The sequence below is a fragment of the Solanum tuberosum genome, unplaced genomic scaffold (assembly GCF_000226075.1).
Source record: "Solanum tuberosum cultivar DM 1-3 516 R44 unplaced genomic scaffold, SolTub_3.0 scf00073, whole genome shotgun sequence".
NCBI classification, from domain to species: Eukaryota; Viridiplantae; Streptophyta; class Magnoliopsida; order Solanales; family Solanaceae; genus Solanum; species Solanum tuberosum.
Window position 1 is genome coordinate 1460048 of NW_006239002.1, and position 12772 is coordinate 1472819.

A 12772-nucleotide genomic window follows, 5' to 3' on the forward strand; every position below is an offset into this window, starting at 1 on the left:
AAAAAATTTACATTAAAAGTATTCTATCAATTAACAACATATATTGTTTGAAATTGACGAAAAAGAAACTATAAATTACAATAATTAACAAAATAAATCTCTCGACTCCAACAAATCTATCAATTAATGTCACATAAATTGGGACATGGCAAATAACATATATTATTAAAAAATTAGGTTCATAGTGTACTATAAAATACAATAATTAACAACTTAATATATTAAAGAGACATATAAAAAATGGTTAATATTTGAAATTCTGCGTGTGCCACATAAATTAGAACAAACAAAGTAATAAATATTATTTTCAAAATTATGTTAAAAAAAAGTACTAGAAATCACAATAGCTAAAAATTTAAATTTTTTTTAAAATCATATAAAAATTTCAATAATTTCTCAAATTTCATAATATGACATAAATTTAAATTAAAAAATAATATATATTGGGCCCCGTGCTGGCACGGGGTCCTATATCTAATTAAAATAAAAAATAAAGGAGTATAATGTTCGAGGTGGCATCACCCAATTTATGTGACTTACTTTCCTATTTAGTTAATCCCAAAAAAATGACACGTTTCTATATTAAGTGACAAATTAACTATAAAATGTATATTTTACCCTTAATGAAATAATTTACTGTCACACAAATTTTTATGATTCATTTTGGACCACAAGTTTTAATTTTTTTTCTTTATTAAACTCCGTGTCAAGTTAAACTAATTCACGAGACGGAGGGAGTAATATTTTGTACCATTAGTTTTAGGCGAAATGGTCTGGTGGACCCTTGTACTTGTATCAGTTTGTATTCTGAACCCTTCTACTTACACATTGCTCATCTGGATCCTTAAACTCAATAAAACACAATTTAACAAATCTCTTTGACCATTGACCAAGCTTATGTGTCTTTAAGATGGCTGAGTTGGCGAAAGTGTGTGACTTCACGCATCTTAAGGCGAGTGAACAACATTTTAAAGTTAAAATAATATTAAAATTATAAAAGAAATATTTTTTTAAAAAACAATTAATTAAAAAGTTATTTCTTCTTCCAAGCTTAATTGCTTTCCAATCTCCATCGTCGTTTGAGCAGTAACCTCAAAGGAGCAACAACCATGGCGAGAATAAAGGTTCATGAGTTGAGGAACAAGTCGAAGACAGACCTTTTGGCTCAGTTGAAGGATTTGAAGGCGGATCTTACTCTTCTCCATATTGCAAAATCAAGGTGGTAAGGTTGTCAATTGCACAGGTTTTGACTGTCATCTCACAGAAGCAAAAGTTAGCTTTTAGAGAAGTTTACAAGAACCAAGAAGTACTTGCCTCTTACGAAAAGTTTGGCCAGATCTGGTTGTGCGGTGGCCAAATCTGATTGTGCGATGGCTTAGGTTGTTATTATTGTGGAGGTTGAAGGAGGAAAGAAAAATAGTAATGGTATGCGACGAAGATGAAAATGGGTGAGGGAGAAAGTTGCACAAGTGAGATTCTTGATGAAATCTTGAGAGTCTCCATTGATGTTGGAGTTTTTGGGGGTAAAAATTTGCAGAGGCAAGAGGTTTGCTTCAGCCCATGTATGGAGGTGTAACAAGCAGGTTCATCCATTTATCCACATTTCTCGAATTCTTGGTGCTTACAACAACAAAGGCCGTATTTTTGCTTTTACTCTTACATGTATGCTCAATACAGTAAAAGGGAATAAACCCAACAAGGAAAAAAACCAATTTCAGTTCCAGGTTCTGATAGTGCGGTGCCACCAGTTGTTGAATTGGAAGAAGGGTCTGTAGGAAATGGTGGAAGAAAGGTGGAGGAGACGAAGAATGGTGTTTTTGGTTTTGGGATTGTGAAGAAATTGCCTAGAAAAGTTTTGGGGATTTTGTCCAATTTGCCTTTGGCTATTGCTGAGATGTTTGCTATTGCTGCCTTAATGGCCTTAGGAACTTTCATTGACCAAGGCGAGGCTCCAGATTACTACTTAAGAGAGAAAGTATATGTGATTCGCCGGCAAAAATGGCGACGACGCTGGTGATGGCTTTCTTTTGGTAGTGAAATAGTGAAAATAAGAAGAATTAGAAATGTCAATAATAAATTAAAATGTTATTATTTTATATTTTATTAATAATTTTGGTTAATAATTTTTTAAAAATAGTTATGAAATAATTATGATGTGGCATTAATATATGTGACGTGGATATGACATGTCAATTATATAAAGGAGAGTGAGCTACACACATGGTTGGAAAGGCTTAAAAGTCTCATTTTAGTTGAGTTTAAGGATCCAGATGACAAAGGTGTAAATAGAATGGTTCAGAATACAAACTGATACAAGTATAAGGGTCTATCAGACCATTTCGCCTTAGTTTTATTAGTTTAACTATTCTTAACACAAAATTTCTCTTTTCTTAAGCACTAACTAAACAAACAAATATCTCAAAGCGGATCGGGCGGGCCCAAACCCGAGTTCTTATTTTATTTTATTTTTTGTTCCTCAATTTAATTCTACTTCTTTGATTCAAAATTAGGGTTCAGAAGAAAAGGCCGTTGATTTTGAATAGGAAACGAATTTGAGCTTGAGAATCGCCGTCTTCTCCTTTCGTTCAATCCATTCGTGTATCTGTTGCAGCCATGACTGAGGTATCGCTCTGTTAATCTTTCATTTTTTTTAACTTGCAACTTCAAAAAATGACTTTTTCCCCCTTATTTCTACTTGCGAATTCCTACTAATTCTAACCAGATGTTAGGAATGGGTTATTTGTAGTTTCTTTTGTGTACTCCTGATTGATTATCAACTGTGTCAATTTCTGATCACTTGTGAGATGAGCTCAATTTGGTAAAATGATTCAAATTTGTGAGTTGGTAATCTTTAGTTGAGCAACAGATCAAATAATGTGAAACCGTCTTTCAAAGAACATAGACCACTGTTGAATTGGTGCAGAGTTAATGATTTTAATTTGAAGTTCTATCACTGATGATTATCTTTCTCTGGGGTTGCTTATTGTGCTTCCTTCTTCATGCTTATTTCATTGTACATTTGTTAAGTGTAGTGTGTTGATGTATCTGCCTTCATATCTCATATCATCAATATTGTCTAGATTTTTACTCTTCAATTTTTTTTAATTTTTTTTTTCCCAAGTAGTTTTTCATTTCACTGGTTCTTTGAGTTGTGCTGGATAAGTATGTTTGGGATAGGGTAAGAGTGTTCGGATTAATTTAAAGGGTCATGATTTTTCAACTTTCTTGTATTGTAGAAACCAAATGCAATATTCACGTTTTTTTTTGTGTGTGGGTGTGTGGTGGGGGGGATTTTTAGAAATTAGCTGTTAGTGTAGTTTCTGGTATTTATATTTAGGTATGAACATTTGGAAGTTAAATACGTACAACAATTTCATTCCATCCATTACAAAGTCTTTTGTTTCTTCAATCATCTTTTAGTTGGGTTTGCTTTTGTTTCTGATTTAGTGCTGCTCTACCTTTTTATTACTGTAATGGAATGTCCAGCCTTCTGTCATTGTATTTTGCATATTTCTTGTTTCCTTAACCTGTTACTTTTCTGTATATAGATTTCTTCTTCCTTTTCCCTCTGATTTCAGATTACAGAACTCAAGATGATATACTGATGTTTACTTTCTTGTGATGAACTTACAATTTTATAAATATGCCTGTTTAATATTTTTATCATTGAACAGTTTTGGGTTAGCCAAGGAAATAAATGGTGTGATTTCTGCAAAATCTTCATATCGAACAATCCTATGAGCATTAGGAACCATGAACTTGGTACGCGCCACAAGGAAAGTGTGGGCAATAGGCTTAACACAATGCGACAAGAGAAAGCTACAAAAGATAAAGAGTTAAAAGAAGCAGCCCGTGCTCTGGAGCAAATTGAAGCGGTAAGTGCTATTATATTGGTATTTATGTTCATATATAAGTTTACACATTTATGACGACGTATTTCAGTTTTCTGATGACAAACGATAGTATCCCTGGCTTAAATTTTGATGTTAGTATTTAGCATCCAAAAGAAGATAAAACGGTTATGAAGGATATGTAATATATGTGTGTAAATCAGTTGATGTTTCTTTCTGTAATTACATATATGTTCTAAAATACTTACCTTATTAAAAAGTTATCTGTTTTAAAAAATTATTAAGTTAATCTTCTTCAAGTACCATTACTGCAATTCCTCCTCCATTAGGTGTGGTCTGCTCAGCAGCTATGGAGATTAGTGTAATTTCATTTACAAGAGAAAATGTCTTTGCTGGGCTATTCTTCTTTAATTGTCTAATTGGCAGGTTATGTAGCTGCTCAAAATATGCTGTTGGTACCAACTTATTTTATCCTAAGATATCTCAGAGTGCAACACTTGACAGGATGGATATCCTGATTAAAAAGAAAAGATATCTCTTAATGTGGGTATGCAAGTAGCACAATATCTGTCATTCACAACCTGTAGACTGTTAAGTACATAGCTACAGACATTTACATGACCTCCTTTTAGAAAAGATGCATTTCCTCTCCTTAGAAATGCAACTTTATCTTTCACTTGCTTCTGTATTAATTGACATGATCTTATTGCATAGGTTCTCTTAAACTTCCACGAATAGAATTATTAATTCTTTTATTTGTTTTTTGTTTTTTTTTGTGCATAAATTCGTCCAATTTGTCTTTTTGACTTGTTTTATAGTTTAAAGCAGAAATGGATTAACTGAGAGGAGATTGTGAATGAACAAAAATGTTATTGCTTAATTGTGTCTTTCTTTTATTGACCAGAAAGCGCAACGCAGCTATGATAAGGACATGGCTCGAGTAAAAGAGGCCAGAAGTACCAATATACAGGCCCTGGCTACTCGTGATAATGGTCAAGCGACTACCAAGGGATCTGCTGTGTCAGAAGGTATTCAATTTCTCTGCTGTCCTGTGACATTATACCTTTTACTATTTGGTTATAATTGTGTTGACTCTGAATTAGAAACATTGTCTTTCAATTTAATTGAAGTAGAGATACTTTTCCGAACAAATGGAGTTTGTTATAAACTAGAGATATCTCATGAGAGTTCATAGTTTGTATTCATTTGTCAATTTTGAGATAAAAACTTTTACTAAGTTAAATTGAATATGAGTAAACTATCATTTGACAATATTTCAGTTCTCCCACTTAATTATCTGGATTGCAGATATTTTAGGTTAAATAAGTCTTTTAACTTTCATATACAAAGAAAACTACATGTTTGTTTCTTCCATTTCGTTTATCTTATTATCTTCTTGTTATTACTGCTTTCTTTTCATCTCTTCTTGGCCCAAGGTCTATCGGAAACAACCTTCCTACCCTCACAAGGTAGGGGTAAGGTCTGTGTACACTCCACTCTCCCCAGGCCCCACCTATGGGATTATACTAGAGATGTTGTTGTTGTTGTATACAAAGAAATAATCTCTGGTATTAGTTTTTCATTCTTGTCGTTTGATTTTTGGCTTTGTATCTACTGCTCGTTCTTTGCAATTCCTTCGTGACTACCTTGGTTAAAGCGATATTGCAATTTGTGGTGTCTAGAGGATACATTGATTAATAGGCAAAGTTAACTAATCCTCTTGTTTTATGGGAACCACTCTATCAGGTCATTAATTCACAATATGAACAAAGCAATGAAGCATCGTGTAATGCTACTGTTCAGTTTCCCAGATGATAAATTTTAAAGGGGGTGAAAATTTCTTGTCCTAAAGAATTTGCTCATTTTGCTTTAGTGGCAAAGTTCTCTTCTATGTTAGGGGATTCAAAGGGTGGTGAAGTGAAAAAGGAAATTAACATAGCTCGGATGGATTCTAACTGTATTGACAATTAACACAAAAGGTTTATGTCGCTTAAGAGTTCCTTTCTCTTCCACATTTAGGCTATTTACATCACTTACTTCAAGGTTGAGTCAAAATGGTGGCCTTCTTAATGTTGTCTTGATAATTGTATGACTTAAATTTGTGTTTGTACAACAGAATGGGAGTATGACAGCTCATCCGGCTACTATTACAATCAAAGTAATGGATGTTCCTATGATCCTAACTCTGGCTTCTATTATACAGATGTTTTAGGTAAATTTGCTTTCCCAGAGATCCAATAAGCTACCCCACACCTTTTTTTTTGGCAGCTTGTTTAATTGAATGAAATGTGACAGGTAGGTGGGTAACACAGGAAGAGGCGCTTGCTGCAACTCAAGTTTCTTCAACGTCCATTTCAAAGAAACCTTTAGCGAAAGCACCTGTATCAACAATGGGTGCTGGATCTTCAGAAAATAAAAGCACAGAATCTCATCAAAGTGGTCCTCCACCAGGACGTGTTGTTTCAACCCCTCCAAATCCCATGAGATCTGCTAAAGGTAAACCTTCTTCACTAATGGTTAACAAAAGGAAAAGGGAGAATGAGAAGCCAAAAGCTGTCACTGAGGAGGAAGCAGCAGCACGCAAGGCCAGGGAGGCTGCAAGGAAGAGAGTTGAAGAGAGAGAGAAATCACTGCTTGGTCTTTATAAGCATTGATTTGTGTATCTTTATCAAACATTTTCTCGCTGAAAGGAGGTGAGTTTTCAGTATGATTTTGTCTAGTCTGAATTCTAAACTATTAGTCAGGAAGCTATCAAGGAGCCATATTGAGTCTTTGTATGCTGTAAGACTTCACTGTGGTGGGTTCTTCAAGGTGCCTTGTTGGTTCATTTTATGCCCTTATACTTTAGTGAATGATGTTCTTTATGGGAAATTCTATTTTGTGCTAAAGATGTACACTTTTTGTTGACTTGAAATATTTGTCGAGTTTTATTCACTTTACGTATTATCTTGTTAGACCATCAAGGTCGTGCTATTTTTATTGAATGATCGCATGAGTAACTTTTCTAAAGAAAATTCGTTGTTTTATTAGTTGGATTCTTCTGATATGCAAGTCACTAGGGAAAATTCTCAACCTCGCTATCCAATTTCCTTAGAAGTACATCTAGCTGGTGTAGCACAGTAGTAACTACTAGTAAGTTGCATTAGAATGGAATTCAATGTTCTCCGTGTTGGGATCAGGTCCCTTTTTAACTAATTTCATTTTCTTCTCTGTGAAAAGATAGAAAGGGGTCAAGGGCTGTTGTGGTTTTGTTATCGGTCATTAGAATTGACCAGAGTTGTCATCTTATATTAAATGCAGGAATATTTGACAAGGCGATGCCAAACAAGTGTGTTGAGGATTGTTCAGTGACATTTACAACATTCAATCATCCAAAATTCACCACACAATGCTAGGCTGCGATTGTGGTAGTCTAATTGCTCTGCCAATTACTTGACTGACAGTTTATTACATTAAATCCCTTGCACAAGGACTCTGTGTGAGGTATGCAACCTAATCTATATTCATTCACTTTATCCAGTGAGCATCGGGAAGTTGTATGGTTGTGTAGTATCATGTGCGGTTTCTCCCAATTATAAAACATTTATAACCTGTAAATGTATGGCTATGTAGCTCAATGAAGATATTTGGTTCAAGAACGAAACTGATTTCTTATTATTTCCGTTCTGTTATAACCTGCCGTGTTGATTTCAAGATCAAGTTATCCCTTTGCCTTTTGTCTTCTCCACACCCCGGCGCCCACCTAGTTGAGAGAAATTGAATGAAAAGAACATCTTCTTGGTTAAAATGTGTTTTTATTCTCTATGAGGAATGCTTCGTTTCCTTCAATTTTGTTCCTTTCTATGCATGAAATTAATTGTTTATGCGTATGAAGACCCAGGCCACAAATATGGTTGACATTGACTTGGGTGGGTCAGTTTTATTTGACTTTGAATGTCAAATAAATCAGCTGTGATTGTGAAATTAGTAGTAATTGGCGTTCCAGTCACGTGGTTGACTGATTCATTTTGGACTTAAAAAAGCGCTATAAATGCCTATACAGTACGAGCTCTTTTGTGTTTCTTTCTTTCTGGACATCTGATTCTTGTAGCACAATGGGGTCAATTGGTTCACACAAGTCTCTCCTTTCATTAATTATTTTCAGTTCTGGATTGACTTACGCTACGAAAAAATAGCAAAGACACAAAATTTAATGACTTAAAATGTACCTTGCGAAAATAAGTATTTTCTTTTAACGCCCGTCCTGTCCCAATAAGGTTTGAATTTAGTTTCATGTCTTTTCTTTTATATCAGCTTTTATTCTTTTGCTTTCTTCTGCAGCGTTTTACTTTCCTCCAACAATAACGACTAAACGTATTTTTCAAGTTCAATTTCGAACGAACATGAATCCAAATTAAAGGGATAAAACGTTCAAATTATCCTTCAATTCTTTTCTTACGAAAAAAATCACATATTTAGCCATTACAATAATTGTTGACGTTGATACATTCACAATCAATAAAAAGTCAACATTTTTACCTCATTTTCCTCTACAAAAAAAAACAGTACATCTGTGAAGAACATAAATTATAGTAACAACCACCGACACAAACACTGTAAGGTCATGATTATCATGTTAAAAATAAAAATATCAACTTCTTTTTTATATGAACAAAGGGACACTTGTTATTTGTTAACACCAAACGATCCAAATAATTACATCCACATCCGTTTATGCTAATCTAATCCGTCATTTACTCCCTAATCTAATCATTAGAATATATGGTCGATTTTAAGCCAAAAAAACATACCAAGAATTGAGAAGAAAAAACAAAGAGAAAAAGCTAAATATATTTTATAGTTATATTCAATGAATTTAATTTCTTCTAAAAAAGTTTTGATTCCCACGATGGTGGTCGTGTCTACTTTACCCTACAAAATTAACTATTGCTTAAATAAAAGTTTATACTAACGTAATGATGCTACATCCCCCTAAAAAAAGCATAAAGTTCTCTTCAATATCTTAGTCATTGCATTATTTTATTATGAAAAATATTGACACTAGTACATTTTAGCAACTAACGAAGTAATTAAAAATGAAAATGATAATCAAAAGTTGGATTAAAGTGTTGAGTAGATAATCAAAAAATTAATATATCATTGAGCTGTAATGGCATGAAAATTAATTTTGTTATACCAAAAAAGGTTTCGTTTGGCAACTAATTAATTTGTTTATTTGCAATTATTATGAACAACTTGGTGCTTCTTTACATACGATATGAATATTAAGTAAAAATAAATAAATTGGGATGGGGTCCTTCTTGCTTAATTGAACTGTGCCAAGTAATAGTAATAGCTGGACCATAATGAAAATTGTACCTCTAGGCTTCGACTTAATTAGGTCCTCATTAATATTTATTCAGGTATAATTTTCTTTGATCATAGATCGACAAATGATTCATCCTTCGCTATTAAGATAGTAAAAATTAACAACGGACTAATTTTGTAGTTGAACAGAAAAAATTATTGATTTAATATCAGAATTTTTTGTCACCTACTAAACAAGGATACCAGGTCCAGTATGTACTTTGTCACATTAATTTTATGCAAAACTTTTTGTGGACTTTATTTTATATTATAGATAGTACATGAATCCGCACAAATATGGTTGTCGACCGGCCGAAAAATATTTGTCATGATGATCGACCTTCAAATGTAAAATATTAATTAAAATATTAACATATACTTTATTCCATCTCAATTCTAATGCTTAAAGGGGAATGACATGGAGTTTCTTTTTCCAACCCTTGCAACCAAACTTCAAATTTATCGGATACAAACAGGAAATAACATCGAGAGATATGATGAACTGGATGTGATTCTTCTATCTTTGTTTACAGATGTTGAATTCGAATCTTGAAATTGAGAAATCATATGAGAGAGTACTTACGTTATTAGATATATAGGTTTTAAATATCAAATGAAAAGATATTAATTTTAAAAAAGATCGTACTTTTTGAAGGTCTATTATTTTGGTTATTGGCTTAATATCAAATTATTATTATTTTGATTCTATCTTTGTAGAATATTTAGTTTTCAAAATTGTAAAATTGTAATTTAATAAAATCTTCAATTTTTTATATAAAGAAATATTTATTGGTGCGAATATAATCATGCCAAATATTCCTTAGGTAATTACTAAAGAATCTTAAATTATTCACTACATGACCACCTGCAATTTTTTTAATAAATGCACTAATTTTAAAGGGCAGAATATTATAAAAAATAAAATAAAAATCTAGATACTGATTGATTGTCCGGAGACTTCATGTGGATAACACGAATAAAAATGTTTTAAAGTATACTATAAAGAATAACAGAAATAAGTTAAAATATAATACAAACACTTGTATTGTCCTAAAATGGATTTATTTTTTTTGGGTACAATTAAAATTGAAAAACAGATATAAGTATATAGACGTGCCATCCATAAAGTATACATCACGATATATATTGGAAATTATAGGAAGGAGTATATTATTAAGTAATAAATAAATAATTATCAATTATTTTAAAACTATTAAATCTATTGTAGTGAAGCTCTCACATGTACACTTACGTGTCTAGACGTTTTCACTTACGACTATTGTACTCTTTTGACCAAGTTTACTCACAAATTTATTAAAAGTTATGACGGGATGTATAAGATATTTATCTTAGTAAATGATTCTAAGTTTGAGTTTTGAGTATAATTTTTGTTTATTAGGAAGTGTTTTTTTCTTAAAGAGTCTCGCAAGAACTAGTTTTTCAATATGAATATTAAATACCTAATCAGAACAATAAGAATATATTCAGTATAATTTCATGTATAGGCTTCGCTAAAGATAAAATTTACGCAGATCTTATTCTTATCTCTGTGAATTAGAGCGATTATTTTTGATAGATTTTCGATTCAAAAAGAAAGAAGATAATTGAAAAGGAGACAACAAAGTAGCAAGATACGAAATAAATGTACACAGATAATTGTACTCTTTAGTGTTACTATTATTCATACAAACAAGTGTATGCAAGAGGATTTTGGAAGTGAACATTTTATGCACAATAAAAAGTCATGTAAAATACACAATATATGAAACTCTTTTGTATTTTCAAAAATATTTTTCCAGAGAGAAATATATGTAACAAAATAATTTTCCAAGAGGAAATGAATAACAAAATTAAGGCAAAAAAAAAATACACAATCTTAAGTATTAACGGCGACTCATAGACATAGAATTAGCGACACTTTTTGAAACAGAATCCTGCAGCGATGGATTGAAACCTAAGCAACCCAATAAGCCCTGTTTGTATGGTAAAAATGTTTTCTTCTTCATTTCTTCTGATACTGCTCTGTTCATCGTGTAATGCAATTCATGGGCAGAAATGGGTCCTTTTTTTCTTGATCTAACACTCTCTGTTGATCTAAAGCTTGAATTTTTAACATCTTCTTCATCGGTTTTCTTCAACAATTCGTACTTGTTTAGTTGCTCTGTACTACTTGGTCGACCTTCTGAAGAACTTCGGAACAGCAATAAGTCTTTGATTTTCCATTTTTTGGACCAGAGTGAGATCATTGAAGAAACTGATGAAGACGAAGAGGACGAAGATGATGATGAAGAAGAAGAAGAAACAGAGGCGGATTTTTTTGTGTTTTCTTGATTGCTTTCGTGGTCAAATAATAAGTCGGAAACTTTCAAAGGCGATAAATTTGAAGAATTTTGTTGGGGTTTCTCTGTTCGGCTCTGTTTCTGTAAAGCTGTAACAAATGGGTCAAAATCTTTCTTTTTGTGTCGAGGAGAAAATGTTTCCATGAACGATTTCTTCGGGGATTTTGGAGAATCCATGTGTTTTCCTTCGTACTGAAACCGTGGAGGTGGTTTTAAAGGTTTAATCTTTCCGCAATCAAAGAGCTCATCAGCTGCTGATAGCGAAATCCTCTCCAATTGCCCACTGAAATCAAAAGCAAAATCTTCATCTGGGTTATCTTTCTCTTTTGGGATTTCTTCCCAATTGAATTCATCGTAAAGAGGGGAAATCCGAGTAGGACTAGCAGGTGCACTATAAAACAACGTGGCAGTACGTGGAGGACTTAATAGAGCACTCATGTACGGAGTAAAACAACCATTGTCGATGTTGAACGAAAGAGATGGTGGAAGAACAATCAGAGGGGAAGAGAAATGAAGAACAATGAAGGAGAAGTTTGCACGTGGAGGACTTGACGGAGCACTCATGTAAGGAGTAGTACAACCACTGTCGATGTTGAAATCCACCGGCGCCGGAGATTGCATCATCACCTCTTTTTCCATTTTATGCACACCAACTGTTCGATAATTTTCTTAAAGAGAAAATACTGAAAGTTTTAGTTTTAGAAAAACAGGGGAAGAGAGGAATTATATATAAGGAAAATGGGCCAATGACAGAGACAGAGTTGCCTTTTCTTATGTTTATTTTTATGGACTTTTTATGATCAGGACTCATTAACAACTACTTGTCAAATACCTATTTTACCCCTATTTGATTGTGATAAATATGTTGTGATTGAATTTGGGTTAGGGGTATTATTGTCCATTTAGTTAAAGGTGATGATAATCTTGATGTAAGAATCCGATTTTTTTGTGATTTTACCGTTTGATTTCCATTTTAAGTGTTTTTTTTCCTTTTTGTTTGAAGTTTAAATTAAAGGATAGAAAACTTATGATGATGAAAAAATTACGGCTAAGTTAAAGTCAGCTAAATGCAGCTAGTGGATATCAAGGCTGACATACACATAATAATCTTTTTTGCTAAATGAGGAAGAAAAATAAAGAAAGCAACAAGGATTAGAAAACAAAAGAAGAAAAGAAATGTGAAAAATGGAGTGTAATCAAATGCAACTTTCACTCAATAATGCAGATGAGTTCAAA

The 12772-nt window shown here is 32.8% G+C and overlaps 2 protein-coding genes across 2 annotated transcripts; one reads left to right on the forward strand and one right to left on the reverse strand.

Moving 5' to 3' along the window:
- Positions 1 to 2474: 2474 nt before the first annotated feature.
- Positions 2475 to 7544, forward strand: LOC102604502 (WW domain-binding protein 4). The gene is made up of 6 exons (XM_006346390.2): positions 2475 to 2622; positions 3675 to 3875; positions 4756 to 4879; positions 5968 to 6063; positions 6147 to 6544; positions 7152 to 7544. The coding sequence occupies exons 1-5, from the start codon at positions 2614 to 2616 to the stop codon at positions 6503 to 6505; spliced, it is 789 nt and encodes a 262-aa protein (XP_006346452.1). The 5' UTR covers positions 2475 to 2613; the 3' UTR covers positions 6506 to 6544; positions 7152 to 7544.
- A 3344-nt stretch (positions 7545 to 10888) lies between these two features.
- LOC102604834 (vitellogenin-A2-like) lies at positions 10889 to 12277 on the reverse strand. The gene is made up of 2 exons (XM_006346391.2): positions 12090 to 12277; positions 10889 to 11969 (listed from the first exon to the last, which is right to left on the reverse strand). The coding sequence occupies exons 1-2, from the start codon at positions 12173 to 12175 to the stop codon at positions 11081 to 11083; spliced, it is 975 nt and encodes a 324-aa protein (XP_006346453.1). The 5' UTR covers positions 12176 to 12277; the 3' UTR covers positions 10889 to 11080.
- Between the last annotated feature and the right edge of the window lie 495 nt (positions 12278 to 12772).